The 27,474-nt window shown below is 35.9% G+C and overlaps 1 protein-coding gene across 1 annotated transcript in view; it reads right to left on the minus strand.

The window, feature by feature from the left end:
* Window positions 1-27,474, minus strand: part of MAN2A1 (mannosidase alpha class 2A member 1) — a 111,016-nt gene that overhangs the window by 11,935 nt on the left and 71,607 nt on the right. Inside the window, exons 13-19 of the mRNA XM_064642549.1 lie at window positions 26,793-26,958; window positions 24,721-24,951; window positions 24,485-24,607; window positions 17,147-17,261; window positions 14,210-14,343; window positions 12,980-13,121; window positions 10,144-10,277 (exon numbers count right to left, since the gene is read on the minus strand). Of these exons, the coding sequence (XP_064498619.1) occupies window positions 10,144-10,277; window positions 12,980-13,121; window positions 14,210-14,343; window positions 17,147-17,261; window positions 24,485-24,607; window positions 24,721-24,951; window positions 26,793-26,958 (1,045 nt within the window). The remainder of the gene's footprint in view (window positions 1-10,143; window positions 10,278-12,979; window positions 13,122-14,209; window positions 14,344-17,146; window positions 17,262-24,484; window positions 24,608-24,720; window positions 24,952-26,792; window positions 26,959-27,474) is intronic.

A 27,474-nucleotide genomic window follows, 5' to 3' on the forward strand; every position in this document is an offset into this window, starting at 1 on the left:
CTCCCCTCTTTTAATTTAAAACCATTCCCCCTTTTCCTATCATCATCTGCCTCTGTAAAAAAGTCACTTTCCCGCCAAGAAAAGACTCAAGAGTGTTTTCTGGAAAGAGTCTAAATTGAGGAACTAATGCCCTTAATTAGGGGACAAAACCACTAATCACTCTTGAAAAATCACTTATTAATTGAATATAAGAAATAAATGGAAAATAATGTAGAGAAGAAAGTAAAGATGACGCAGTTGATAACTGGACATGAATTGAGCTAATAGAAAACCAATGAACTTTTCAACACAGACAAGTAGTCTAAAATTTCCCATATAAAAGGAGAGAAACTGAGGCAGACAGTATATCAAATACATATCTTGAATATATTTGCTCCTCCTCTAGACTTTTCTCTGCTATAAAAAAAGTCACAAAACAAATTTAATTATAACAGTAAATCCCCACTGGCACCTGAACTACCTGATCAAACATGCTGAAATGTGGATGCTGACTTTGGGTGTAAGCTTATTCAAATAAAATCTGGAAATAGAGAGAATTCTGGGCCTGCAAGATCAAGGGATGCAGACTAAAACAGTTTGATATCTAACCACTTAGATTATTCCTGGAAAGAAAAAGGCTCTCATTCTCTCTCATGCTGTGTGAGGAAACAATTTATACCAACTTTCCCTCTCACCAACACGCAGCACTCTTCAAAGAAGAATGTTTCTGGACTGGAAAATCTAATCTGTGGAGTGAAAGACTTTTCAGAGCATCTTTAGTCCCAAAACATATGGAGGCAATATTTTTAAATATCTCTTAATCATAAACTAGCAACTGAAAACAACCAAGAAGGTGAGTCAAAGAATCCCAAAGACAAGTATGGAAAGAAAAATTTGTTTCTTTCTGTACAATTCAAAGATTGTATGAATCAGGATGTCTGATGAAATGCTGCTTCTGCATGAGAAACTGATCCTGTAATACTGTGCTAGGCTGCTTATAGAAACAAACAGCTGACAACATTACTGATGATGTGAACTTCAGTTTTACAGCATGACAAAAGTAAGTGACAAGTAAGGGCAGATACCTGAGCTTTAAAATTGCATACACTTTACCCCAAATACAAACATCTTGAATCCTTAGCTACAGTGCTCACCACTTGAGGAAGAAGGAGTCTTTAAACAGGAAGAGAGTGAGAAAATTGCACAACATTCTATACACACATTGGCCTAAAACTCCCAATTTAGAAGAGAAATTCAGATTTTATTTTGGACTGACACTAGTCAAGTTCATGCAATTGACATGAAGCAGTAAATGGTTTCAAGGTAGCTACAGGTTTTACATGCAAGACTGCCTGGCTGTTATCTCACCAAGTGAAAATCAGATGCAGTTGCTTTAAATTCATTCAAAGTTGCACACTGTAATACAAAAAGAATAATCAAAGTATGACAAGTTCTCAAAGTGCTCCTGATATGAATGAATCATTCCCTTTCTTCTGAGGTCAATATCTGGAGCTAGATTTTTGTGTAAAAACTCCTTGTGAGTTTGAGAAGGAAAGGAGAAAGATGTTGGACAAAGGGCCTTACACCCATGACACAACAAACAGCAATTAGTCACTGATGAAAATTGGATTAATTCTTCTGAGCTGAGTAATTCCTTTTCAGTGTCCCTGAGTGTGATGTTCATGTAAGCATCTGTCAAAGAAAGCACTGACCATCACTTCAGGCAGCTTTGAAAATGGCTAGTGGTTGCAGAGGGAATTTTGTATGGAAATCAAATAAGGTGATAACAAGATCTTCTCTGAGCAGTGGGATTCAGAACATCTAAGATGTCAAAGCTCTGCAAGATTCTTCAGCAGAGCAATCTTAAGGTAATCTCTAAAAAAAAAAAAAAGCATGTCCTCTGCAAAAAATTAGACTTTTAGGAAAGGCTGGATAAGTTGCAACTAAACATAACAGCCACAAATGTGAGTACTGAACAGGCAGCTATGCTGAAATCTTAAAAAGACTATAAACAAGAGTACTGATGCCAGATTATCTTCTGCTACACCAGAGTATCAGGCTTTCCTGAAATATTGGGGGCAAAAACCAGATGAATATAAGGTTAGAATTGTTAATCTGTACGTTTTTGTCAACAGTGACATATCCATCAATTTTGGTACATTTTTGCACATCAAAGCATTTTTATTTTTTTTTTGGCCATATATTTCATGTCCTTTATTGAGAACGATGATCTGGAATGCTGAGGGTCTTTTGATAGCTATTGAAGTGACCAGCAAAGGAGGACTCATCTAAGCAGAGTAAATCTGATATTATCTCTTTACTTCAAGGAATGTAAAATTTTCTGTCAATTCACTTGGAGGGTGTTACACTGGAAATGCACATCTGCCACACTAGGTGAAAGCAGTTTTTAAAGAAAAAGTGGAAATTCTGAGGCACCATAAAATATCCACAAGACTGCATGTTCATTTGGTAACTAAAATCACAACAGATTTTCTGTACTGCCTGTGCATTCTCAGCTGGCATTAAGACTGCAGATGAGGAAACCTGTGACTCCTACAGATAACCAAATCCAGGGAAATTTGGATCCACAGGAGGAACTCTTCCCAGTCTGCCAGAGCCAAATATGGTAGTCTCCAACACCAGGGGACTCCTCTCATTCCAGGCTGATAGATGGGACCCTGCTGTGGTTCTGTGCCTCCAACATCAATCAGGAGAAAGGCAGAGCATTATTCTCATTAAGGCATATATGTAAAAACATGGCCAGACATACACATCAGCAGAGAGCAACAGCTTTGCCAGAACCCACATAGGCAGAGCACTTGGTAAAACAAGCAGAACAGACAATCCAAATCTGATTGTGCCTTCCAGCTGATCAGGTCTGGAGTTCACTGGTTAAAGACCCTCACTTTCTTGATTTGTAAGTTAACTCAACAACCACTGATCCCTCAAAAACCAGGACTTTAAGCCTATTTGAGATGCAGCTCTGGACCTTAGGCCTCCAGATTCATCAGCTCAGACTTCACACTCTTCCAGGTGCCAGCCCCTTACCCGTCAGCTTGCATTTTGCTAGTTGTTTACATGCACACATGGAAATTATAGGTCTGACCAGCAACTGGAAGCCAGTCCAATGGCCTCTCTCCCTCCAACAACTGTCACACAGACCTCTTAGTCTAGCTGTTTCCTAGTCTACCTGATGTTGGCTAATGGTTCACACAGATTCAGAAAAGGTTGGGCACTTGCAAAGAAAGTAGATTTAATAATACAGAATGAGCTGTGGTGATCAAGCACTGGTCCTAATCAGACTTTTTTTTTCCTTTTTTAACCCCTAATTTTTTACACTCATTACTCCTCAATCCTTCTCTTTCCTCTCCTGTGTCAATGCCACTGAACATTCCATAACAAACCTCTTGTTTGGAAAAAAAAAAAAGTCCAAAAATTCTCTTAGACTAGGGTAATTTCTGCTGATCCATCTTGTTTGGTTTCACACCAGGAACAGCCTCATTTTCTCCCTTTCATGGTCTCAGGAGCAGTTAGTGCTCCACTGCTCCACCTATCACTGTTCCTTTGGTGACTGTCAGTTCCTTGCATTTAATACAGTTAGTCTTTAATAAGATGCCATAACAGAAATCATGTTCTATAAAGAGATCATTTGAAGAACAGGTGCTTCCTGGTCTATGGAAAAGTGCAGATGGTGAAGAAAGTATCTAGCCTATGACCATAAGCACATCACCATAATTACTGAGTTCAGTTAATATGCAGCCATCAATATAGTTAGATGAAAGTAAAAATACAGCATAACATGCGTTCTTTGATAATAAAAGTAATAAAGTAATAATAATAGTAATTTGTACTTCAGTTAGAGACTCTCCAGTTTTATTTCTTCTCCTCTAATTCTTTTTACAGTGCTTATATTGTTAATAATGGCACAGAGAAGGGACTTAATGCCTAAATAAATAACCCATGCTAGCTCTGTGAAAGGGGCATGGTGCTGGATTTTCCCTGATGACTGGGAGGAGCTTATCCTGTTCCCAATGATGGCAGAAAACATGATCAGAAATTTTCTGGAGTTTTGATGAGGAAGTAGTCAACGTGCTTGCAACAAACACGGGTAGAGCCCTCCCCAAATCTTCGTTCGCGAAGCCTAGCCATGAGTTAAGCAAATTGATGATAAAGATAAAAACTACACAATATCTACTAACTTTTGCCCTGCAGAGGGCATTGAAAGTCTGTTCCTCATGTAAAGTTCTTGCTGCTGCTGGAAACTCCTTGTTCCGTGTGCAACGAGTTTGTTCCTGGGGAGTTATTTCATTAGAGAATTTAAGAAGAAGAGGGAGTTGCAGACTTTCTCTCTTCCTTTAGGGAGGATCAGAATCCTACCACCAGAGCTTGCAGCAGGCATGAGTAGGCCCTCCTCGAAGTGGTGACACAGAAAAGTTTCTCAGACCTCAAACTGCACCAGCTTAGATAAACTCACAAAAGACTACAAAGAGGTCTACCCACTGGCTTTGGTGAATTATATGAGCTAAAAGTGGAGGGAACAAGCTTGAACACTATGCACACTACTGAGGTTAAATTCTTTCTAACCAGAACTAGCAGACAGATACACACAAATGAAGATAGATAAAAACAAACCAAGGAAAGTGATTCACTGTTGAGACGTACATAATTTATGAAAAGCAACACAAAAGAGACATAGCTGAAAGCCCAGAAACGAGGAGAAGGCAGTCCTATGTACTACCTACTTGAGCCGTGAGCCAGCTACAAATGGCTGGTGCCTTTTTACAGGATGAGAATGTTTAGCCCCTACAGCTTTGCACAGTAACACATGAATGGAGCTCGCAGACAAATCAGCCTTTATTTAAAATCTTTCTGCAACACATCTTTGCCACTGTTTCATTAAAAAAAAAAAAAAAGATTGTTGAAGGGAATTATGCTATAAAGTGCCCTGACATAAAAAAAGGACAGTGCTTGCCTGAAAGCAGATAGTATTTGTAGATAAATAAGAGATGGAGATATTATTCTTGACTAGCAGACACAAAGTTCCTGCATAAGAAATACAGTACAACCTATATAGTAGTAGCAGTAATAATAATTTAGTGTTTTAAGCAAAGCTGTAAAGAAGTAGCACATACCTGAATATGTCTCCAAATGAAGTAAGAAACTAGTGTTCCCTCTTTACAAAATATATGTGGTAAGGCTCTAAAGAAGATGCATTTGGTTCTGTGTGACAGCAAGAGGGAATGCCTTTTTTTTTATATTTCATTCTATATTTTATTTCATTCACCATAAAACCCTAAAACCTTAACATTCAGGATTTTCTATACATTTGATGAGTTCACTGTGGTAATTACAACTAAAAATGATATTGGAATATCTGAGCTTGTCACACATGGGCTTGAAAAAGCTTTTAAATTGTAATAATTAGGCCAATGTCAAGTTTCTGCTTTTTTGAAACATCAAGTAATTATGTTTGTTAAGGTATAGTTACATATAGCATAGCAATGTACAGTATGAAGTATATAGCTACCATGTGAGGCATGCACATGCATTATAAATATGCACACCAAGGAAGTGGCAAATGCAACAGAATAATCAGGCAGAAGTTGCTGTATCACCAACCACACATTCTCAGAGAAAGTGGATACTGACAGATATTTAATAACAAAAAGAGAGTAGTTGTATTTAGTGGAAGAAAGGGAGTTTGACTATCTTCCCACATATTTGTGATTTTATTTACTGCCTGTATCACTGTTTCGTTAAACAACCTCCCCCAAACCACAGCAACTATTTGACCCACTGAATTTTGGCTATGAATCCAGTTAAATCAGTTGAGTAACTGAAGGTAAGGTATGAAATACGAACCTGAAGAAGAAACTATATGCCTTGTGTGGCATCTTTTCTCCAGCTACGTCACTGATGAAATAAATGTATATTTATACTCCCTATAAATCCTATTTCTTTCATATTCTTATATTAATACAACATGCTGGGGTTCAGAAAGTAAAAAGGTATTAATGTTTATTTTTCCCAAACTTACAATAAATATAGAACAGTCTATATTTTCAAAAATAAGCATTTACTATTTTGACAGGCAAGTATTGATAACAGTACTCAGTTTCATTCTCAGCTAAATATTAATACCTCCAATTTAAAATTGGAATGCACTCAGTTCTTACTTAACAATCTGAGGAAAAAGAAGGTTTAATATTAGAAGAGATTTCAAAGAGATATTCAGAGCCAAAAAATGCTTGTAAGGACAAAATGAACATATAAGCAGAATTGGTTACAACTACTAGGATTAAGAGACCTATATAGAAATTGTATCAAAACACAGCAAAAATATCTGAGCCCTGAGGGACACAATTATCAATAAATTATGTGAGTATAATGTAAAGTGAAATGAGATTTGTCCAGCTCTTACTATGTACACAGCTTACTTAATGAACAATACTGCCATTCTGAACAAACCTTTAGTAGTATCCAGCTTAGGGAAAAAAGTAACAACATCCAAACAAACAGAGAATGAAATCCAAACACCTCCCCCCAAACCCTCCCACACAAAAACAAACCCAAAAAGACAATTGTCTTCAACCTGAAGACAATATCAGACAATATCAGAATGAGTATTTATGACTGATTCAATGGGCTAGAATTCAAGAGCAAAACCCAGGTAGCATTAGGATTAAGAGCCTATTAGAATACAGACTGAGTATGCTAGCAATTATTACGAATTATTAAGAATTCTCTATCTACCTGCCAGACAGGTGTGTCTTACACTTGAGGACATTCACGTGGTTTGACTCTGCCATTAAAATTTACTGTTTAGGGTGGGGAAGTATTTCAGAGATATAAATGAAAAGAAACTTTTGGTTGATACTGTCATAAACAAAACCAATCACAGTAATTTCACCAGTGATGCACATTTATTTTAATTTATTTTAAAGAACTGCATATCTTACACTTCATATACTCTCCTTTTATGGGGAAGTTTCTCAAAGAGTAGAAAACACCCTGTTCTTCAGAATTGTTTTTGAGAAAAGATAAAATGAAATATTTTGGAATACACATTAGGAAAAGCTTGTACTGGCAAAGATGTCAAGTGATGAAAAGTTTCTCCTCCAATGGCTTTCATGATTCCTCCAGTCAATAATAAAATAGGGCTTGACAACAAAATCAGGGTCAGTGTATGAGTCACACTGTAGCCAAATGCATATATAAACTGCATATAATTTCATCATCATTTTTTCTGACATGGCTATTTTTAAGTTATTATAACAACTACCTTCTGAGTAACAATGCACTAAAAAAACATGTTTGTACATTTAACAATAAAAAAAGGAGGCTACTACCCTTCCTTATTTTAACATATCTGAAACAGTAACATGAATCAGAAAATGTTACGGATGTTCAGATAAATTTCAAAAAACAAAATTCTAGAACACTCAATACAGGAAACAGGAATTCCACATATAACACCAGAAAGAAAATGTTTCCTTGAAACATCTTTCTTGGCTCCTGGGGGTTGCACACTGTACCAGTTGGGACAACAGCACCTCTTTGGCTGTGCCTCCTCCCTCATAGCTCTGATTCTACTTCTCTTCAAGTCTCCGCGAGAGTGTACAAGAACCAACTGTCCTTAAAGTCAACAGTTCTTTAAAACCACACACAGCATAAAAAGTTATGGGGAAGGGTAGATGCAGAAGCACAGATATCCAAAATATCCCAGAAATTTTTTATTGTAGCAGGTAATTACAAGCCCTTTCTCCTTTCAAAGATTCTCAGTAATTTGCATAGAATCTTTCAAAACTGTAGGAAAGAAAGGATTTTAACAAAAAAAGGGGAATATGTTGTTACTCTACTGAGATATGTCTGCCTGGTACCCCAAACAAACAGGCAAATATATGCAAAGATAAATGTAAATGTTTCACTAACTCAAAAATACCAGAGTTGTTTCGGTTGCCTTTATTCTAAATTGAGGTAACCTAAAAATATTTTCTGATACAGTATTTTGGTTTGAAGTAGCAGTGCTTTTCTGAAATTAAACTTACGGCCAACCCCACTTCACCAGGCACTGCTGCAGTTTGCAGAGGAGTGTATAAGGAACAGCTCTCTATTAGAAGGAAGTAACCAAGAAGCTTCCTTGGAAGTATGGCACCAAACATGCTCTAACCCATCACATCTCCTTTATGGCCTGAATGGATGACTAGTCTTTTATGTCTGTTCTGACACAAAAATAGACCTGCTTTGAGCAGGGACTGAACTGGAAGACTTCCAGAGGTACCTTTTAGTGAGTTACTTTATGGTTCTATGGAAAACACTAAAACTGCATATGGTGTCAATGCACGCCCCATGGCACTAACTAATTTGATCTACTTCTGTTTTTTCAAATTATTTGATAATGTAAACATAGATTTCCATGTCCAGTAATTCTTACTTACCAGCTTCACATTCTAATTTAATACAACACAAATTACCCCGGATACTAAAGAATTTTTTGGTGGCAGTACAGATCTCTCTGCAGGTTTCTTCTTGTAAGGACAGATTAACCTGTGCACTGCTCATTGTTGTCAAAGCTAGACTGCTGCTGAACTCAGGTTAGCATGGATAGTTGCACACCCCACTGGTAAATGCAGTTAATATGCAGCCTGTGTTATACATGATGAGGAACTAGAAAATCAAAATGACGTGTACAACTGTCAATCATTAAGTGGTGAAAATTAGCTTTAAGCTTGATATTATCATCCTCTCACAGTGGTTAATGACATCCATTATAAACCAGAATTAATTCCAATTTATCTGCATATTCATTAGCAGTTCAGTATACAACCTCTCATTTTTAGCTATGCAACGATTTTAAAATATACTCAGCGCTGTCATCACAATTCTACTGCCTCAGCATGAAGACGTACATCTTGTTTTGTCCTTCTCAAAAATGACAGGAAAAAAACCAAAGTGAGAAAATACAAAGAACTGAAAAAAACCTGAAGTTATTCAAAAGACTAAGACACAAAAAGACAAAGTGAGATGATCTGTGCAAGTATAAAAAAACCCTTAAAACAATTTTCTCAATTTTCCTAGAATCGTAATGAACTGATAAGGTTCCTATGTCTGGCATCTAAATATTTCCACTTAATTCTTATTTTCTAAGAATATTAAATTCATAAGAGGTTTTCTCTTTCTACCCATTTAGCTGAATTAATTTGTCAACCTTTGTTCAGACTCAGTGTGCAAGTTTCGAGTTGGCTTCCCGCCAAGCCCCCGAAACTCGACAACAGGGACCTGCTTCCCAGAGAGGGAAGAGAAAAGAAAACGACCCAAGCAGCCAAAGCTATAGCCAAAATATATACATATATATATTTTACATATGAGACAGGTACATACAACCAGAATACCACACACCACAACTCTAGAAATCCCAAACAGCTCCCCAAAAAGGGAAGAGGGGGAGGGAGAAGGGAGAAGGACAAAAAGGGACAAAGACCGAGCAAGTCAACCAGCCAACCAAAGGCAAACTAGCAAAAATCTCACCACTTCCCTTTGAACAGGCAGGATGGCCAGACACGGCCCAGCGCTCTCCCCTCACAGATAACAGCAGTCACTGTAGGCCTCGGCTCCAGATAAGCCAGACCGAGACAGGGACCCACCGTTCTCGAACCTCGCCGGAAAGGAAGAGAGGGAGGTCCCTCCTGCTGGCTTTATTTATACCTCAAGTTATGTAAAGGAATAGCATGGAATACTTCCGTGATCACTTTCCTAGTTCCTTCCTGGTTACAAGTTGGTCTCCAGGAAGGCCTAGAGTGAAACCATCACACTCAGTTAACACTGTTAAGAAGTAGAACTCACGCTCGTTAGCAATTTTTTAAAGGCATGATAAATAAAAAGGAATTAAAAAAAAAAGGCGAGACTTCCACAACCAAAATTCATACACTGAAGTGTGAATGAGAAAGTAGATGCTGCAGGATTTGCGTGAGGAATAGAGAAAGACGAAGTCTTTACGAAGAGCATATGCAAGCAAGAGGACAAAACTTGGACTTGGAAGATATGTTTCCTTAGTTCTACATCTCAGGGAATAATTTCTTTACTGAGTTCATTGCTGCTGCAACAGAAATAAATATTTATATGTTAATTAGCAAAAAACAAAAAAATCCAGACAGTGAATCCTACCACATCTGTCCCGTGTCTTCTTTCCAACAGAAGTCGGAAGACATTAGCTGTAATCTTGTTATCTTGAACACCTTGTCCAAGCCCACGGTTGTCATCCTGCATAAGTCGGCGATCCATGATCACTTCCAGCTGACCTAAAAGAGCAATACAAGGATTATACTAGTAACAAGAATATGTAAAGGTTCTATTAAACATATGAAAACTTCTCTGAAACATCACTTATTAAAAAAATCATAATATTTCTTAAGTATGGAAGAGGAAGAACTGATCAGTATTGTTAGGACTGATTGTCAGAACAGTTAATACCATTAGACCTCCCAAATACATTTTTTCCTTTCTTTGCTTTTGTTTCACAGTTGAAGGCAGAAGATAAAATAGATATTCAACAGGAGTATATAAACACACACAATCCCTTCTTGTAAGGTTAATTTCACTTGTGGGAATAGGAAAGAACTTTGCACTAGATAAGCACTGAGTATGAAGTTCAGCGTTTATATGAACTGCAGCACTGCCATACAGAATAGCTCTTTAAGCATGATGTTAAATCATGAATAGTCTTATGGACAATGAAGTTCACCTCTTTTCAAGTATGTATCTCCAAAGTGAAACCAGCTCAGGGCATGTAATTAGACTGTTAAGATTCTTGTACACTGAATCTTCAAACAAGCGTACTTGTTTCCTAAATAAAACTGGACAACTGAAATACTTGTATCATGAATAAGAAATGCACAATTTAAGCTTCTAGAAAAGGCTCTGTTTAGTAAGGCAGGTTTTTTTATACTTCAATGTTCTACAAACATTTATCTGATTTTCTTAAATACTTGTTCTTCCCTTCCCTCAAGTAAAATCAGATTTTGTTTATCCAGCACAGAGGTCAGCTGGCAATGAGTAAGAAAAAACCTGCTACTTTGAATTAAGGTACTGTTCATATCAATCTGAGATGGTGGGTTATACACACTATGTCAGTCACAGATACAGAGCTACTGAGGGTGCTTGCCTAAATTGTAATGTTTTTGAATTTTCTTCCATGATCCCTTTGAGTTCCTGAAGGGCCTTCAGAAGAAATGTCATAAAGTGTATGATATTCAGCAACTACTGAACCTTCAGCTCCATTCTTTTTCTTTTTTAAAGAATCCAATAAGACCTTAGGGCAATGGTAGTAAACTCAGTAATTTAGTGAAATATTATTTAATGATAACAAGTTAGATGAACACTTTTTTTTTTTTTGGTAGAGAGAGAGTAAATATTTGATGTTGGTATATCTTATCCTCGAGTGACATAATAGAGTTTGTCAAAGAGTGACATGGTTAAGAAATAAATGCCATAACCAGGTATGGGACACATCTGCTGCTCTTTTATTTAATTGGAGTAGGCAAAAAGCCTCTAATGTCCTCTGACAGATTTGAAACAAATGCTCACAGAAAGTCAGTTTCTTCCTGATGCTTAACTGCAAAATGTCAAGCAGTGGTAGCCTTCCTTAATTTTATGACAGAAAGTGGGAGTGTCTGCGAATTTAGATAGTGCGTTATTCTGTGATGCAGGGACTAAGACTGTTAAAGAGTAAATACAGACACTATTACATGGTAACAGAGCCTCTGCACACTAATTTAGTCCCCAATACCTATGTAATGAGTGCATACCAACATTTGGTAGTGTCAAGTTTATTTGCAAGATCAGGCCAACAGGAACTTGGTTTCCAGCAAGGGAAGACAGGAAAAAATGTGGTTTGGGCCTTCTATCCAGTGGTCTTGGTACAAAAGGCTGGTATTTTCCATGGTGGTTTTATTAAAGCATTAGTCAGCGTTAAGTCCTTGCCCTAAAATACATTAGGTTTGCTAATACTGCCACCAGTACAGCATAGTATTCACCTTTTGTCAGAACAGAGTATCTATAATATTTTTTCTAAAAGGAAGTGGGAAGTAGGTTTTTTGCACAGTTTCTGACAGACTTTTTTCTCATGAGTATTCATTGCATTGTTTTTCAAAACCATATAAATTTAAACTGGCAATATCTATTACAGCAAGGAATTATATATCTTAAATTATGAATTATATACCTTATTTTACCCACTACTTCTAGCTTTATTTGAATACCTCCCGATTCTGACAGCAGTATAGACTCAATAACTGGTCTCTGCTTCCAACTCTCCCAGCCATTCATCATACCTTTCTATGCTCTGAGGGACAAGACTGTGTTGCTTTTGGAATTCCTAATATGAATTGATTTTTCTTGTCAACATATTCATCAGCTCTTTCAAAGTACTCCATTAAATTTGTGAGGTATGCTTGTTGACTCTTACCCAGGGTCATATTTATCCTTTATTTCACTAACACTAATCTTTAAAAAAAAGCTGCTCTTGTTTTTCCTAGAAAGGGAGTTAGGCTATACTGTATATAACTTAAGACTAGTGCTGTCTATTCCAAAGGAAAAAAACTGAACAAAAAACGTGATCAGCATCAGTCGTAAGTCCTCTGTACTGTACCAGGGCAGTACAAAAAGAAACAAACCCTTTAGTTTTGCTGTTTCATCCTTGAGTTCCATCAGAGTTCTTGGGTGAAAAATACCTGGTTTTGAGAATTTATTGCTCCTTTTGTCTTTTTCACAATCTTTTTCCTCTGCCCCTAGTTTGAGACAGGTCTTTCATTGAAGTTGACAGGAACTCATTTAGGAACAAGCTCTTCCTCCTCTTTTACAGACATATTCTAAAACCTGTCAGAGTTGGAGAAACTTATTTCCTTTCTTCCAATGCTTGTAGGTAGGTTGGTAATCTCTGAATTAATTATTTCAGAAAAACATGAAGGATAAGCCTTTATCATATCTATCATTTTATATTTACCATTTTTCAAGCTTGCAACACCTAGAGACTGAGCTGAATGGAGTGTCAAACGAACACCAACATCTTGAATATAAGCCATTGTAGTCATAGGATAGATATTTGCTTGAAGAGGCAACTTGCTCATCATCAGTCTAGGCTGGATCTGCAATATGGACACAAACTTCAATAAAGTACATTCTTTTTGTGCATATAAACGTCAAAGACATTTTTAAACATTTATTCCATGTGCCTTGGAAGAACAATCACCATGAAAGCACTCATTCCACTGTATTATGTAGCTTTTTGGAGATTTGTGGCTAAAATTACCACTTTGGAAATGATAACTTTGGTGTACTTTTAGATCAAAGAATACTTTAAAAAATGTGAAAGATCCATCAAGGGAATCTACGAAAAGGATTATCACAGTTATAGAATGAGAGAAAACTTTTTCTCCTCTAGAGAGTAAGCAGTGAATAGATTCAAGCAGAGAAAGAATTGTTGATTTATAATATGAACTTATTAAAGTGCTAGTCAAATTCTTAAATGGTACATGACAACTGAGTAGTAGTATTAGAATTACATTTAAATATTCACTGTCTCCAGCAAAATGCAGTACTACACCATAACTGGAAAAACAGTAGTCTCTTACTCAGCAGACAAGGTTTTCAATGTATTTGGAAAACTATTCTTAGCAAGGAAGGAAGGTAAGGCAAAACAATATTTTTTTTTCCTTTCTTTTGTGTGTGCTGCAGGGTTGAAGTTAAGACAATAGCCACACTATTATTTCATCAGATGCATTACCAATAAAACATAACACATCTGAAAATACTTTGCTTATTTACAATTCAGCTGCAAGGAGCTGTTCTCTAAGTCTGAGTTGCTGGTCCTTATACACATCTGTTATTGTGCTATCCAAAGGGCTCTAATTAAACAGAACAAGTAGAGGAAAAGAAGGCATGGAGATATACAAACAACTACATGGTGGCTTGTCATAACTTGCCTTTCTATAATTCTTAAGTTAAAAAGGATATAAAGGAATATTCATCAAACTCCTTAAAAGCAGTTACTTCTTCATCTGGTCTACATCAAATTTTATACAGATACATATTAAAAAGCACTTCTCCTCTTAAATGATTAGTGCAGTTTAACATGAGAGTTTGATTAATCTAATTCAAGATCTTTACATTCAGAAGGATTTAAACAGTCAAAATCTGACCCCCTAGGCTTTTATAATTAATAGATGACAATTACCTGATATCCATTAAGATCAGTATAGAATCTATTTCGACTGTTAATGTCAGATGAAATTCTCATTGCAAGTTCACGATTATATTCTCCTCTAATGTCCACAATATTGGAAACTTCAAGAGACTGTCCTTCCAAACCTACATGAAAAAAGATGCATTTAAAATCTCTCAATTTTTAAAAGTGATTGCCACGTACAAAAGAATGACTGTGTTCCCAGAAGACAATGACCTAGTTTTGCACTGCTAGTTTTTGTTTTTCTGTTATACCTAACCAGATATTGGAGGTCAGTTCAGTGCTGTCTTTAAAAGCAGCTAATATCCTGGAGCAAGACCTGGTCATTCACAGACAAGAATGAAGTTACCTACTTCTTGATAGAACTGTTTGCCTGAGCATGAAACTGTGAGCAACTGTTTTAACCATGAGAGGGAGAATCTTTCTTTAGGACAGCGAATTAAGAAACTATGCTGATATGACCACAACCAGGACACAAAACTTTGTTGACAGGGGAAAGATTCCTATTCATTAAAAGAAGGATTAGGTATCTGAAAATGCCAAAAAATTGTTCAGTGGGATTATGTTTTTCTACAGTGCCTAGTACTGAAAATTAAATACCTTTAATAATAGCCTGATCTTTTCAAACAGTTCAAGACACAGTTTGGAGCGGAACTGTACCATCATTCAGCGCGATCACTTCCATCCTTTCCGTAATCTAATGGGACTAACAATTGTGAAAAGAATTCCACCAAGCAGAACAGAGATACGTATTTTTTATCTCATCTGCTTTAAAATCTGAATGCCACCTGCAGCAGTATCAGCAACTGTTAAATTGTTAACATTTACCAATGGCTATTATAATATAGTGCTAAATGAAAAACATTCAGTTCAGGTAATTACTTCTATTTTCCCAAACCTAGTCTGGAAGAAGTAGATTTATAGGCTCCACTTTTATGTTCTCAGTCATAGATTTTCCAACTATTTAAAGCAGGACTATAAAAGTATGAGGACTTTGCCAAGGATAAAGTAGTTTAGCTTAGAATTTTTAAATTACCAGATTCAAAATTACTTTCAGTCTTTTACTACTACATAATTTGAATTAATACAAAACTACAATTATGAAGATAATAAAACATAAACTTCTGATTAAAAGAAACAACAAAATCATGTTGATATCAAAACTAGATGCCAATGGTAGCAGAAATTAAAAATCACTCAATTGTCAATTACTGAACGGAGTTGTCAATGCAGAGTATTTTCTGCTCAAAATAACAGATTTCTAAAGCCAAAAGTGGTAAAAGCAGTGTTTTACCAAAATTGCTGAAGAAGCTGTAGGACTCAGAAGTATTGTCCAACAGTTGGATTAGCCACACAATCAGGCTTGCTCCCCCATGGCAAACAGGGTAGGTTACAACAGGACACCAGGTCTTTATTTAAAAATAAAATGTATGTTTATGCATATACAGCTATTGATTTCTTTCCACATACTTTGTTATTGTACCTACTTAGTAAGGCTTCAAAATATCTCATTTTAATTGAAATAATGCTATATAAATAACTTTCCTTACAAAGCCCAGGAAACAGACTCCAGCAAAACAATGATGCAAAGCTATCAAATTTTAAATTTTGAAAAAGAAAACTTTGTATGAAGAAATCAAAATGAAAACATGCCAAAAAGTGAACAGAAAATACATAAAATACATTTTGCATCATTTTTCCTTTTAAAAGTTGTACGCATGGTACAGGACTTCACCGTGATGACTGAATATCTAATTGTGTAAGTACTGAAACATTGCAATGAATTAGAATTTGTCAGGAAAGAAAAAAAAAGAAAAAACTAGAGAGTACACTCACAAAGAAAGATAAACAGATCATCATCAACAGATGATGTCAATACCATTTTTGAAATCTAAGAGAAAAAAGGAAAAGAGCAAGAAAGGCTTTCAAAGTCCTTATAGCATCATTATTTGGTTTTGAAGGTGTTTAGGAAAAATAATTAAATACTAAAAATAAGATTTTAAAAACCACAAAGACAGTTTTGACACCTATGGTAAAAGTAATGCTAATACAAAACATTTGTAAGTTCCTTCCAATGTTGAAAACATCAACTAGTGCTTCTTTATTCCAGTAAATAAAAACAGATGAACAATGGAAAATGCATGTTTCTTAATTACAGAAAGATACACTTAAGCATGTTAACATTCTAAAGGAAAATAAATGTATTCAATTGCACTATGATTTCCTCCCTCTTTTATATTTTTAACTGGCCAATTTAATCAAGTTTGGAACAGTATAGACTTTCCAAAATTACTCTTTACCTAGAATGTTCTTGGAAATCAGCACCTGAACAGCAGAGAAACAGAAAACCAAAAGCATTACTGAAGAAAAAGCAAGCAAAACTGATACAATGTTATGTCCTAAGAGCAAATAAGTTGATATTTGGTGCTGGTGCCTCTCAGCAGACACAGCTCTTCCAGGCAGATGAAGGACATAACAGAGGAAGCTCACAGATAACTAAAGCCTACAGTTGTGAAATAAACTAGACTTCTCTACTAATGCCACTAATATTCACCCTTATAGTCTTTGCAACTTTAAAGATATTGTTGTACCTCAGTCAGGAAGCTTGAAACTATGAAAGAAACCACATCATCTCCAAGATATTTCTATTTTTTTTTCCCTCGTCAAAATTTACAGTTACTTACAGCATTCAGATGACTCAGTAAAGTTTGGAGAGGTACCTCCAACAAATCTGTTGAGTTTTAAGTATACCATGACTTAATGACTACCATGATACTCAGAGAGGAATCATGATGCACTCAACCCATAAAGAGTTCAGTTTGATGAATTTTACACTAGTTCAGAAGTGCACTTAAACATTAAAAAGGCATCCGAGACTGTAGTGATGAAAAATAACTGCCAAGAGAGACAGAATTTCACAACTCTTACCCTGGACTTTATATAGGCGCATGGTATGTGTCACATGGTGAAAAAAACAAACTACTTCTGAGAAAATCCTTCCATGAGCAACTCTTATGGTAGGTGGATCTGTAAAAATGTAAGGCTACAAAAAGAAAAGAGAAAGTCAGAGTAAGTATTTTGGAAGTTTTGCATAAATATAGTGTCAATAAATCAAAGTATTTAATAAATATTAAATAGTATTTTATTTTTTACACATTTTTAAATTTTTTACTGTTCTATGTCTAAGTCTAGTCTAAAAGTTTAAAATCAAAAGATTACTCCCAATTTCAAATTCAGCAATTTCTCATTAGAGTCTCACTTTTTCTTTAGCTGAAATTAGGCTGTCTCATTACATATTTCACAAGTATTTTATGAGGATTAATGGATAAAAGGTCTACAGACAAACACACTAAGGTATTAATATTGCATACATCTGGGTTGAGCTTTTTGGCTATCAAAATCTTAATTGCTAACCAGTAATCAATTACTATACTTCCATAATGGCTAACAGTTTACTCTATCAGCGGAACACCCTGCAGAAGGAAAGCTGCCTCTACCTTGTCTTATGGATCAATTTGCATATCCTTTTGAAAGAGAAAGCTTTTTCTTTGTCAGAAGCAGCTACAGGTGCCAGTGGAGCTCCTTGGAATGCAGGGTAGGGCTGGGAATCATTAAGAAATGTCAGTGAGGACTGTGGCTTATTACTAATGCCTCCCAAAGAATAGGACAAATTTTGTATATAGTCAAATCAAAGAGATGAAGAAAATTGTTTTTCCAGGTAATCAGGATATTCTGGGTCTTGACTAGGCAAATGATAACATTTTTTAAAAACAGTTGATTCCAACTAAACTGTATACGCCAGTGGGAAATAGATGGGTGGCTGCAAAGGTAAAAAAAGGGTTAAATATTGAGTATGTACAATGCCAAAACTGAAAATACAACACATGCAACTACTATTATAAGGAAAAAGCTATAAATAAAGACTTCACTCAAAAAAACCCCATCCCAAATACTTGGAAAGCATGTTATGCAGAGAGATCTAAGCAGAAAGCTCTCAGAGCGTGACTGTCTTCCTTCTCTATGTACCAATGTCATAAGGACAGATCACAGTCTTTCTTCAAGCAATAAAACCAAAGATCAAATGTATCTTGAGGAAGGGTGGAAATCAAGCTTACATATATACAGACACATGTTAGAGAAGAACAAGTACAGGTAAATATCGTCCAATATTCTCTGAGCATATAACTGTATGTATATTTACAGAGAAAATTTCAGGATGTATTGTATAAAAGAAGAAATGAAAGAGACTTTCAGAGACTAAAAGCTTGCCTTTTCTATTCACATACATACTCTTAGATCTTCAGACAGAATACTGTTTAATAAAAGCTTTGCTAGTGCTCCAAGAAACAACTCTGTAACTATGAACTACAGGAATACTTTGTTCAGGAGTTTGAAAGAGGAATTATAGTTGCTTACACTTTGATAAGATGGTATGGTTTAGGGAGAGACACTTTTTTTCTACTGATCACCTTACCCAGTTCATCAATACAAACTCCAAAAGAGTGTTTTGGAGTTCTTGATAGTCTACATGAAAAAATTATTAAATACTTCCATGGGGTCTCATCTTGTCAACAAGACAGACAAATGTTATCTATTATGAAAAATCAATTTGCTAGCTGAGAAACACAGGAGGAGTATGGTATTCAGAGGGCACATAAGCCAGATGAACTAATATGTTGAGATAAAGGGAATTTGAAGACCAGATCTTAGGTTAGAATTTGAGCTGGCTTTTGGGTTCTCTTATTTCCATGAAAAACTGTCAAGATCTGTAACTGTAGACTGAATTTTCCCCTTTTGGCAGAAGAGGTGCTATCTCCTTTTCTATCACACATAGGTAGAGAAGACAAACTCATTTAATCTGTGACTACATGCTCCTGGAAGTTAAAAATCCCACAGAGGAACGGGATTACTGACCAGAAGTTGGAATAATCAAACCCTTCAAAATTCTACCTGCAACACGAAGATACTCAAGTTAGCAATGATGGACTGAAACATCAACTAAAGGAATTCCCAGACAACGAACTGAGAAAGCTGAGGTCTTCAGGACAAGCAAATACTCTCAGCAATTTACTTAGGCGAATGTTACTTACTCAAACATCTTATGGTATTATTTCTGTTGTTTGCACGAACATTTCTCACTAGGACTCTCACTGGAGCCAACCAGCAAAATGGAGAGGTGCTAGACAAGTAACAAAGGAATATAAAAGGCTGTGCACTTAGAAGAAAAAACTACCTGAAGTAATTTCCAAAACCAAACATTGAAAAAACCAAACCAAACAAACCAAAAACCAAATGAAAATAAACAAAAAAACCCCACTCCACAAAACAAAATGAAAACATCACTTAAAGGAACTCTTTTCCATTGAGCTTTTTAGTACAAAACATGATGGTGAAATTGACAACAGCTATTAAAATACAAAGAAAGCTGAAATTAGATGGATTTAACAGCTCCTGGATTCTGGGCTATTGCCACAAACACTAAGTTCACACAAAAGAGTCTCAAGACTGCACAGGAAGCCAAATCAGTTTCTCTTTTTAAGATAAGGTAACCACTCACACCATTCTGAACTATACAGAAAGATGAGTTCATAGAAAAGGAATTGTAATTTTGCAGATACTGCCTGAAACTAATGATTTTTTAAAAATAATAATTCATAATTTCACTAGCACATGCATTGAGAGAAATGTATCAAAACCACTTTGCAAGCCCCTAATTCAGGCACAGTTCTAGGAAAAAGCACAAAGGAGTAAGATGATTTACAGACAAGTTCTTACTGATACAAAGAGTGGCAATATGATGTATACTCAAGTTCTGAAGGATGACTGATGTTTCCTGATTGTTGGGCGAACAGGAAAAATGAAGGAAAAATATGGTACTGACAGAACAGGAAACTCTAATTCATATTTAGTGGTTAGAAAAGCACTAATCCTGGAAAGTGATTTGTTGATAGTCCACAGGAGACATACTATAAAGAGATAATTGCCCAGGTTTGCCTCACCAAAAACACTTCAATGAATCAGGCTTTTAAGCAGGAAAACATCTTTATGCATTGAATGTGCAATTATTCTCATATCATTGTAAAGATCCTTGGAGAGATGCACAGGCCTATGAAATGATCCTCGTCCTGGACCTGAACCACAAAGGTACTTTTGACATGAAAATGTGACTGAGAGGCCATGTGGAAAGAACAAACAACAACACTTATTTGCAAAACCGACTTGACAAAGCCCCAGTCTGAATTCAGTTTTAAGTCTGCTTTGAAAACGATCTTGGACTAACAGACCTTCCAGCACGAAGGAATCGTAATTAGTCACACCTTAAATTAGGAATAAAAATATTTTGGTCTCATATCCAGTGGTTGGTCTCAAGACTTCACATTCTACAGAGTTAAAATAAATAATTGTTACAAAATCTGTTCCACTCAGCTCCACTGGAATGAAATCCATTGTACAAGATTCAGCAACCTGCTGAAGTAGGTTTTGTTGTGTCTGGAAAGCAGTATTTTTCAGAAACAGGATAACAGAAATATGGGTCAAAGGGTCCAGAAACCATTTTTCTGTACTCATATTCAAGAAAAATACAACAACCTCCCTTTGAAAGAAAGTGGGCAGGAGGACTGGGGAGTAGGAAGCTAGAAATTTTAACACAGAATACTTAGAGTAAAATAATACCCCATGGTCTCCTTGGATGTCTTAAAATAATCAAAGCAGGTTCTAGAGGGTGGAGATAACTGGAGAGATACCTTCACCTTAAGATTTACTGGCTTGTACAGAAGATAGCATGGCATATTGCAGCCTGAAAGTATGAAGCATGGGCAGTAAGCCTTTCCCCTTGTAGTCAAGTAAAGCACTACTAACCCTCTTAGTGTGGCCAGGAAATTTCTGTTGATGTGGATGTCAAACTATGCCCAGGGGAAAGTTTTCCAACACAGGTGAATTGCTCTTGATAGGTCTGAGATTTTAAAAAAGAACTCAAGACAAAGCCTTCCAAAATAGTTGTTTCTCAATGGCAGATTACCTTTCATTTGGCAGGATCTGAGATTAGATTGTGCTAATCACATGTATTTTAACTCTAGCACTAGAAATCCTGCAGGGAAAAAAAAAGATCTCTTTTCTTATATAATCTGTTAGTACATAAGTACCTATGGGAGCTAGTACATACGCAGAATCATACACCTAGCTGCCTGAGGGAGAATCAAAATTTCCTGTGTCTACAAAAAAACCATCACTTTGATACTGAAAAAATTATTTGTGAAACAAAAAAATCAACTACTCACATTGATCCCACAAGCATTTAGCCTCTGACTCTTTGGAAAAAAATCTGCTTTTCTCTATTCCCTACGGATATTAAAAGGGCTCATAAAAAGTCATCACATATTGTCTTGAATACATAGAAGAAAATCTAGACATCTAACAGTTTCAAAGTTTATTGAATACTGTTTTCTTTTCCCTCCCAGATCTAAAGATATGCAAAATCACAAGAAATAAAAACATATTTTTCCTTCATAGATGGGATGCTTTTGTTTGTATTTGTTGTGAGGTCCAAGCAAATCCATTTCTTCCAAACCTTGATAACACTGTTAATGAGTAAAGCAGCACTGCCAGTTAAAAAAACTAAGATACTGCCTTTTTCCCTGGTGCTTTCCTTTTGCTCTATTTTGCAGAAAATACAAAGGCACAGTAGGAGGACTGTCCTACCTCTAGAGCTGCAGCATGGAGTCCCTGCTCTGTATCAGTGTTCTGGACTTTGCACTGGTGTCTTGGTCTGAGAGTGCTACTGAACTGGTTTCACAGTTTCATTCTTTGGAGACAGCAGGGTCAGAATATCCCATTACAAGACCCTGTGCCACAACCCCAATGGCAATGTTTTCCATGGTGTCATATACCCTGAAGTCCAGCAATTCTTTCAAGAGCAGCGACAAAAAGATACCAGTGCTCTGTGTAGCTTCTATTTAATACTTTGCAAATCACTGTCACTAACCCAGATCTCTGCTGATGTCCAGGATAGTGCTTATACTAGAGGCCTAACCGCTTCTTAGCAAGAATGCACTCGTTGCAGCACATCAGGCTGGTTTTAGGTCAGCCACGAGGATGATAAATCAAATGAAACTCCTGAAAGGTTTAGATCCATGGACATTACACTACACAGACCACCACTTATAACAGCCTACTGATGACCAGAAATGCATTGTATCTGTCTATTGTTCTAAACTGCAAACCTAGCAAATTACAGCTCCGAGTTTCCAAAATTAAACCGGCAGAAGAACCCAACAGCAAAATGTCACTGTAAGTACTATGGTTAGACAGATGATTAAACTAAATGAAGAAAAAAAATTCCTGATCATTGCAGAACTAAAAGTAAAGTAAACCAAAAGACTTATCAGATGACAAATTAACCAATTAACGAAGGCAAAGACAGGATATAACTGTACTCATATGAAAGGAAAATAATCCAACACAAATAACAATAATTCTTTGCAAATTTTGCAGTAATACATAGCGTGAGTGGGACAGGAAAAAAAGAAAAACAAAAGACCTAGCCAAAAATCAAGAAAGCTGCCTGTAATCTACCCTATTGCCAATTCAAAGAAGGATTGAGAAAATGTTAGTCAATCTATATCACACTGAGAACCCTGAACAGATGGTGTTTCTTTTCAGACAGAAAGTGTTAGTTTAAACTGTTTTAGAAACTACTATAGAATTATGTTGTTATTCCCAGTGGGACAACTTAATTAGTGTTATTAAAATGCAAGCCAAATGAGCCTTATGGTGAGGCATAATATTAATGAAGCAGAATTTTCAGGAGCATCATGATTTCATTTTTATTGCATAAAATGTTACAAAAGCTGAACACTACCCTTTTTAATGTTAACTAAAAATGCACTTTAATTTAATTTTTCTTTTCTAACTCTGCTTGCAGACATGTGACAGACCTTTTCTGTTTAAACCACAGCATTTTGCTACCTAGATTTTTTCAGACTATTTTTATAAAGCAAATAGCTTAATAGTGTAGTTAAAACTATATAACTGCTAGATTTAGTGATTATTGCTTTTACAAGAAAAAAGATGAATTATCATATATAATGAAAGTAGTTAGTGTGACCATGCAGCAGGTGAAAGGTAAAAATTAAAAACCATAACTAATATTTTTCAGGTATTCACAGATCAAAAACACTGACATATAAAATTAAGAATAAGTAAACCCTGTTTAACATATCTGAAGTAAACAATTATGAAACCGAAGAAACAATTATGAAATAGTTTAAAACTCTCAACTCACAGATCTCAAAATGTGTGCTTCTAGGAGAGACTGCTAAAAGAAAAGGAAACTGTTCTGTCCTTTGCAGACTGCTTTACAGATATAACAGAAAAAAAAAAAAAGGAAGCCTAACACCTTTCCCTGCTAAAAAACCCTAGAATGATTACTCTTGCCTATTTCCTGAAGCAGTAAACATAGAACTCCCAGTTTGCCTTATGCATGCAACTTAGGTTTTCACAGAAGAAACTTAGCAGAAGAAATATGCCGCAAACTAGCTAGCTTCATAAATATTCATTATTTTATCATTTGCTTTCTGAAATATCACCTTTCCAGTTCCAAAAGGGGTATAGTAGATTCTGTATGGTAATTAAGTTAGTGTAAAAACACTGCCATTTCTGAATTTCCAGTTTCAAAAGTAAGAGGACTAGCTGTTACTCTTCAGTAATTATACAGCTAAAAATACAGATAACCCCAGGCAACTAAATCAGAACAGTTGCTTCCTACTGTCTTTACATTCACCAATTGGGACTCAGTTTCTTAATTACTGTACTAAACTAAATATGCTAATATCAGCTTGAAAAGTACTGTGCTCTGAACCAGAAGCTCCTCATTCATAATAAAAAATATTAAAAATCAGAAAAATAAAGAAGCAGAGATTACTCAGCATGAATTTCACCATGAAAAGTGACTTCTTTTATGGTTGATGACTTCTTTTATGGTATGAATAATGGTCACATCTCACTGGATTACTTGCAAGGGTAACAACTTTTTTGGTGAATCAGAAATATTCTCCATATTTTTGCACTTCCAGATTTCTACTGTATTTTTACTCTGATCCAGGGTTATAAAGTATGGACTCTTGCCAATCATTTCAATAACTAATGTCATTATGTCTATCCACACAATTTTTATTTCAGTTTTGAGAAAAACAGCTCTTACAAATCTGTATTTGCAGAATGCTTCAAGTTACTTCAAGATTATAATCTCTTTGCAAACAGAAGGTTTACCTTGGCATCTCCATCTGGTAAGAAGAGATAAGCTCCACTTTTATCTCGGTTACTTGTAGTTCCATACCAAGCAAACTCCACCTTCATTTGATGGTTTTTACCATCTTCTTTGGTATTTATTTTCTAAAAGGACAGAGATTCGTGTTTGAAATAGTTGACACTTAATTTCCCACAAATAAGCACGGAAATTCTCAAAAAGAGTAAAACATAGGGTTTTGAAACAAAATGCAACACACCTCCAGTAATCCAGACATTCCCGAAAACCACAGTTTCATGTATGCATTTTCTAAGATTATATTATCTGCAGAATTCTCCATCTCTTTTATCTTGAAAATTCTGTCTGCCTTCTCCTGCCTACTATTCCTTATGTATATATTATAGTCAGCTAAGACTGCTTCTGAACTCTCATCCGCTGAAAGCTGGTAAACTCCAATCCCAAGAGGTGGTAGATGTGCCACAAAAGAGATCTGTTGGGAGCAAATAAGAAGCCATTACTAAAAATAGCAAAATAACAACTGTTTACACTAAATTTATGCTCAGGCAAACTCTTTTTTTTCCTGAATAATTTTAGGATGGCTGAATTTTTCCCACAGTACACAAATGACTATGAAATTACAAATGACATTCCAAAATTAATAGCTGAATGCTAAGAAGAATTAACAAACAAAAATATCTGCATCACTAATTTGCCCAGCATCAAGATCACCATTATATTAATGCAATAATAATTTTGAATCTTGTTAAGAAAAAATGTTAGCTGTAATGTGTGGTTCTGAGCATCTTTGCTGTTTATTGGAGATACATGCGTACTAGATCAAGTACACATAGATCTTACTTACAAGTTTAAAATTTACATTTAAAAATACAAAAAATTTAAATAACTAAATACGAGGCAAGTGCCTCATTTTCAGTCTCTGGTTATTTAAGAGCTACAATCTGCAGAGAAGAGTAATATGCCAGGTACATCTCCAAAGCAATTTGCTTAGAATTTGAGGTCCAGATAAGTAATTTTATTTCCTCTTCCTCAAACAATGACTGTTAATTACTGTGCTGGTTTTGACTGGGATAGACTTAAATTTCTTCATAGTAGGATATCTAGTGCCCGGTTTTAGTATTAACCACACTGATAATACAGGGATGTTTTAGCTACTGCTGAGCAGTGCTCATGCAGCATCAGTCCTTTCTGCTTCTCATGCTGCTCAGGCTGGGGGTGCACAAGGAGCTTGGAGGGGACACAGACAGGACAACTGACCCTATCTGACCAAAGGGATACCCCAGGCCATGTGGTACCACACTCAGCAATAAAAACTGTGGGAAGAAAGAGGAAAAGAGGGATGTTCAGAATGATGGCCCTTCCCAAATCACCACTATGCGTGATGGAGCCCTGGTTTTCTGGGGATGGCTGCCCACAGGACACAGTGAATGAATTCCCTGCTTTACTTTCTTGTGTGCACAGCTTTTGCTTTACCAATTGAACCATCTTCACCTCAGCCCACAAGTTTTCTCACCATTACCCATCCAATTCTCTCCCTCATCCCACTGGACCAGTGAGCAAGTGGCTGTGTGGGGTCAAGCTACTTAATTGGGTTTACCTCCAATAATTATTCCTTTGGGACACAACTGAGAGACACTTATGGAATTATCTTTGCAGGAATATTATCCTGAAAGAAGTTCCTATGTCAAAAGGAACCAGAATGTAAGCCTGAAAGTAATAAAGTACTATTACAATAATACACCACTACTGTATCACTAGGAATTTAATGAAATAAATTTCTGATGTGGACAATCTTCTATAATGACATATGATTCAAAAATTCTCAGAATCTTTGCTTCAAAAAAAATCCAAAGGGTGGACTCAAAGACATATGTCTAGCTCAAGTATCTGGAAGAGAGAAAAAAAATCTGAATCTAAATGCTTAAGTCATTGCCCTTACAAGACCTTCCACCTGGAGTGCTTGAGAACATACAGATTGTGTGACTGTGTGTATAGACCATCACTTGAAGAGAGAATCAGCTTTAGAGAGTTAAGGGAAAGGACACACATTAAGTATTTTCTGATCATGCAGCTGAAACTCATCCTTTAAATGTAATACATCATATCACAAAAGTTTACTAACTTATCATTTTAAGAAACATTAATGCTAAATCCTTGTATGTTTTCTAATTTTTTTTTTTTTGCTTAAAACAACTGAATGGTTTACAGAAGATAGAATTGCCAATACATAAAGTATGGTTTTCATTTTCTTCAACTATGAAGCTACAATATCTGTCAAAAATACTTTAATGTTTTTTACTTGAAGTAGTGTACCTGATATGCTTCATGTGATACTGTAGTTGCTCCATCCCACACAGCACTAATCTGGACAGTAACAGGTTTTCCCAGTGGAGACAATAATTTAACTTTGGGTGAATTCACATGGACTGAAACCACTGAAAATCGCTCTTGTTCCGTGGGATTATATATCAAAAGGTATCTGAAAGAACATATTTACTAAATTATCTCTTGGCAACCAAGTTTCCTCCTTCAGGTTTAGTATTACTGCACATATATTTTACATACAGAGCATTAAAACAACATTAGAACAACAGGTACATACCACAACAAATAAATATACAAAACATAGCCAGGAAACAATGGATATTCAACATCAATTCTCTGCAGGTCTTCTTTTCTTAATGCTAGTACTTCCACAAGAAATTTTGAATATACCTTACCAAAAAATACATTAATTTATCCTGTTAATTACTAAAGAATTTCTATTACAGTTGCAAGCACAGTCGAGATATTTAAGGGCATTTTAGATTTATTTTTCAGGCTGAACTATTCAATTCTCATCCACAACTGCCGCCCCTTTAACACAGTTTAGAAACGATGAAGTAATGAACAAAACCTGCTGTACATGTGACATATATTCATTAAAGGAGGTAGTTTGTCTCTGCTCTAAAGGAAAGTACAAAATTATTTAAATTATAATTTACCAACATTCATT

Source organism: Pseudopipra pipra, chromosome Z (assembly GCF_036250125.1).
Source record: "Pseudopipra pipra isolate bDixPip1 chromosome Z, bDixPip1.hap1, whole genome shotgun sequence".
Classification (NCBI taxonomy): Eukaryota; Metazoa; Chordata; class Aves; order Passeriformes; family Pipridae; genus Pseudopipra; species Pseudopipra pipra.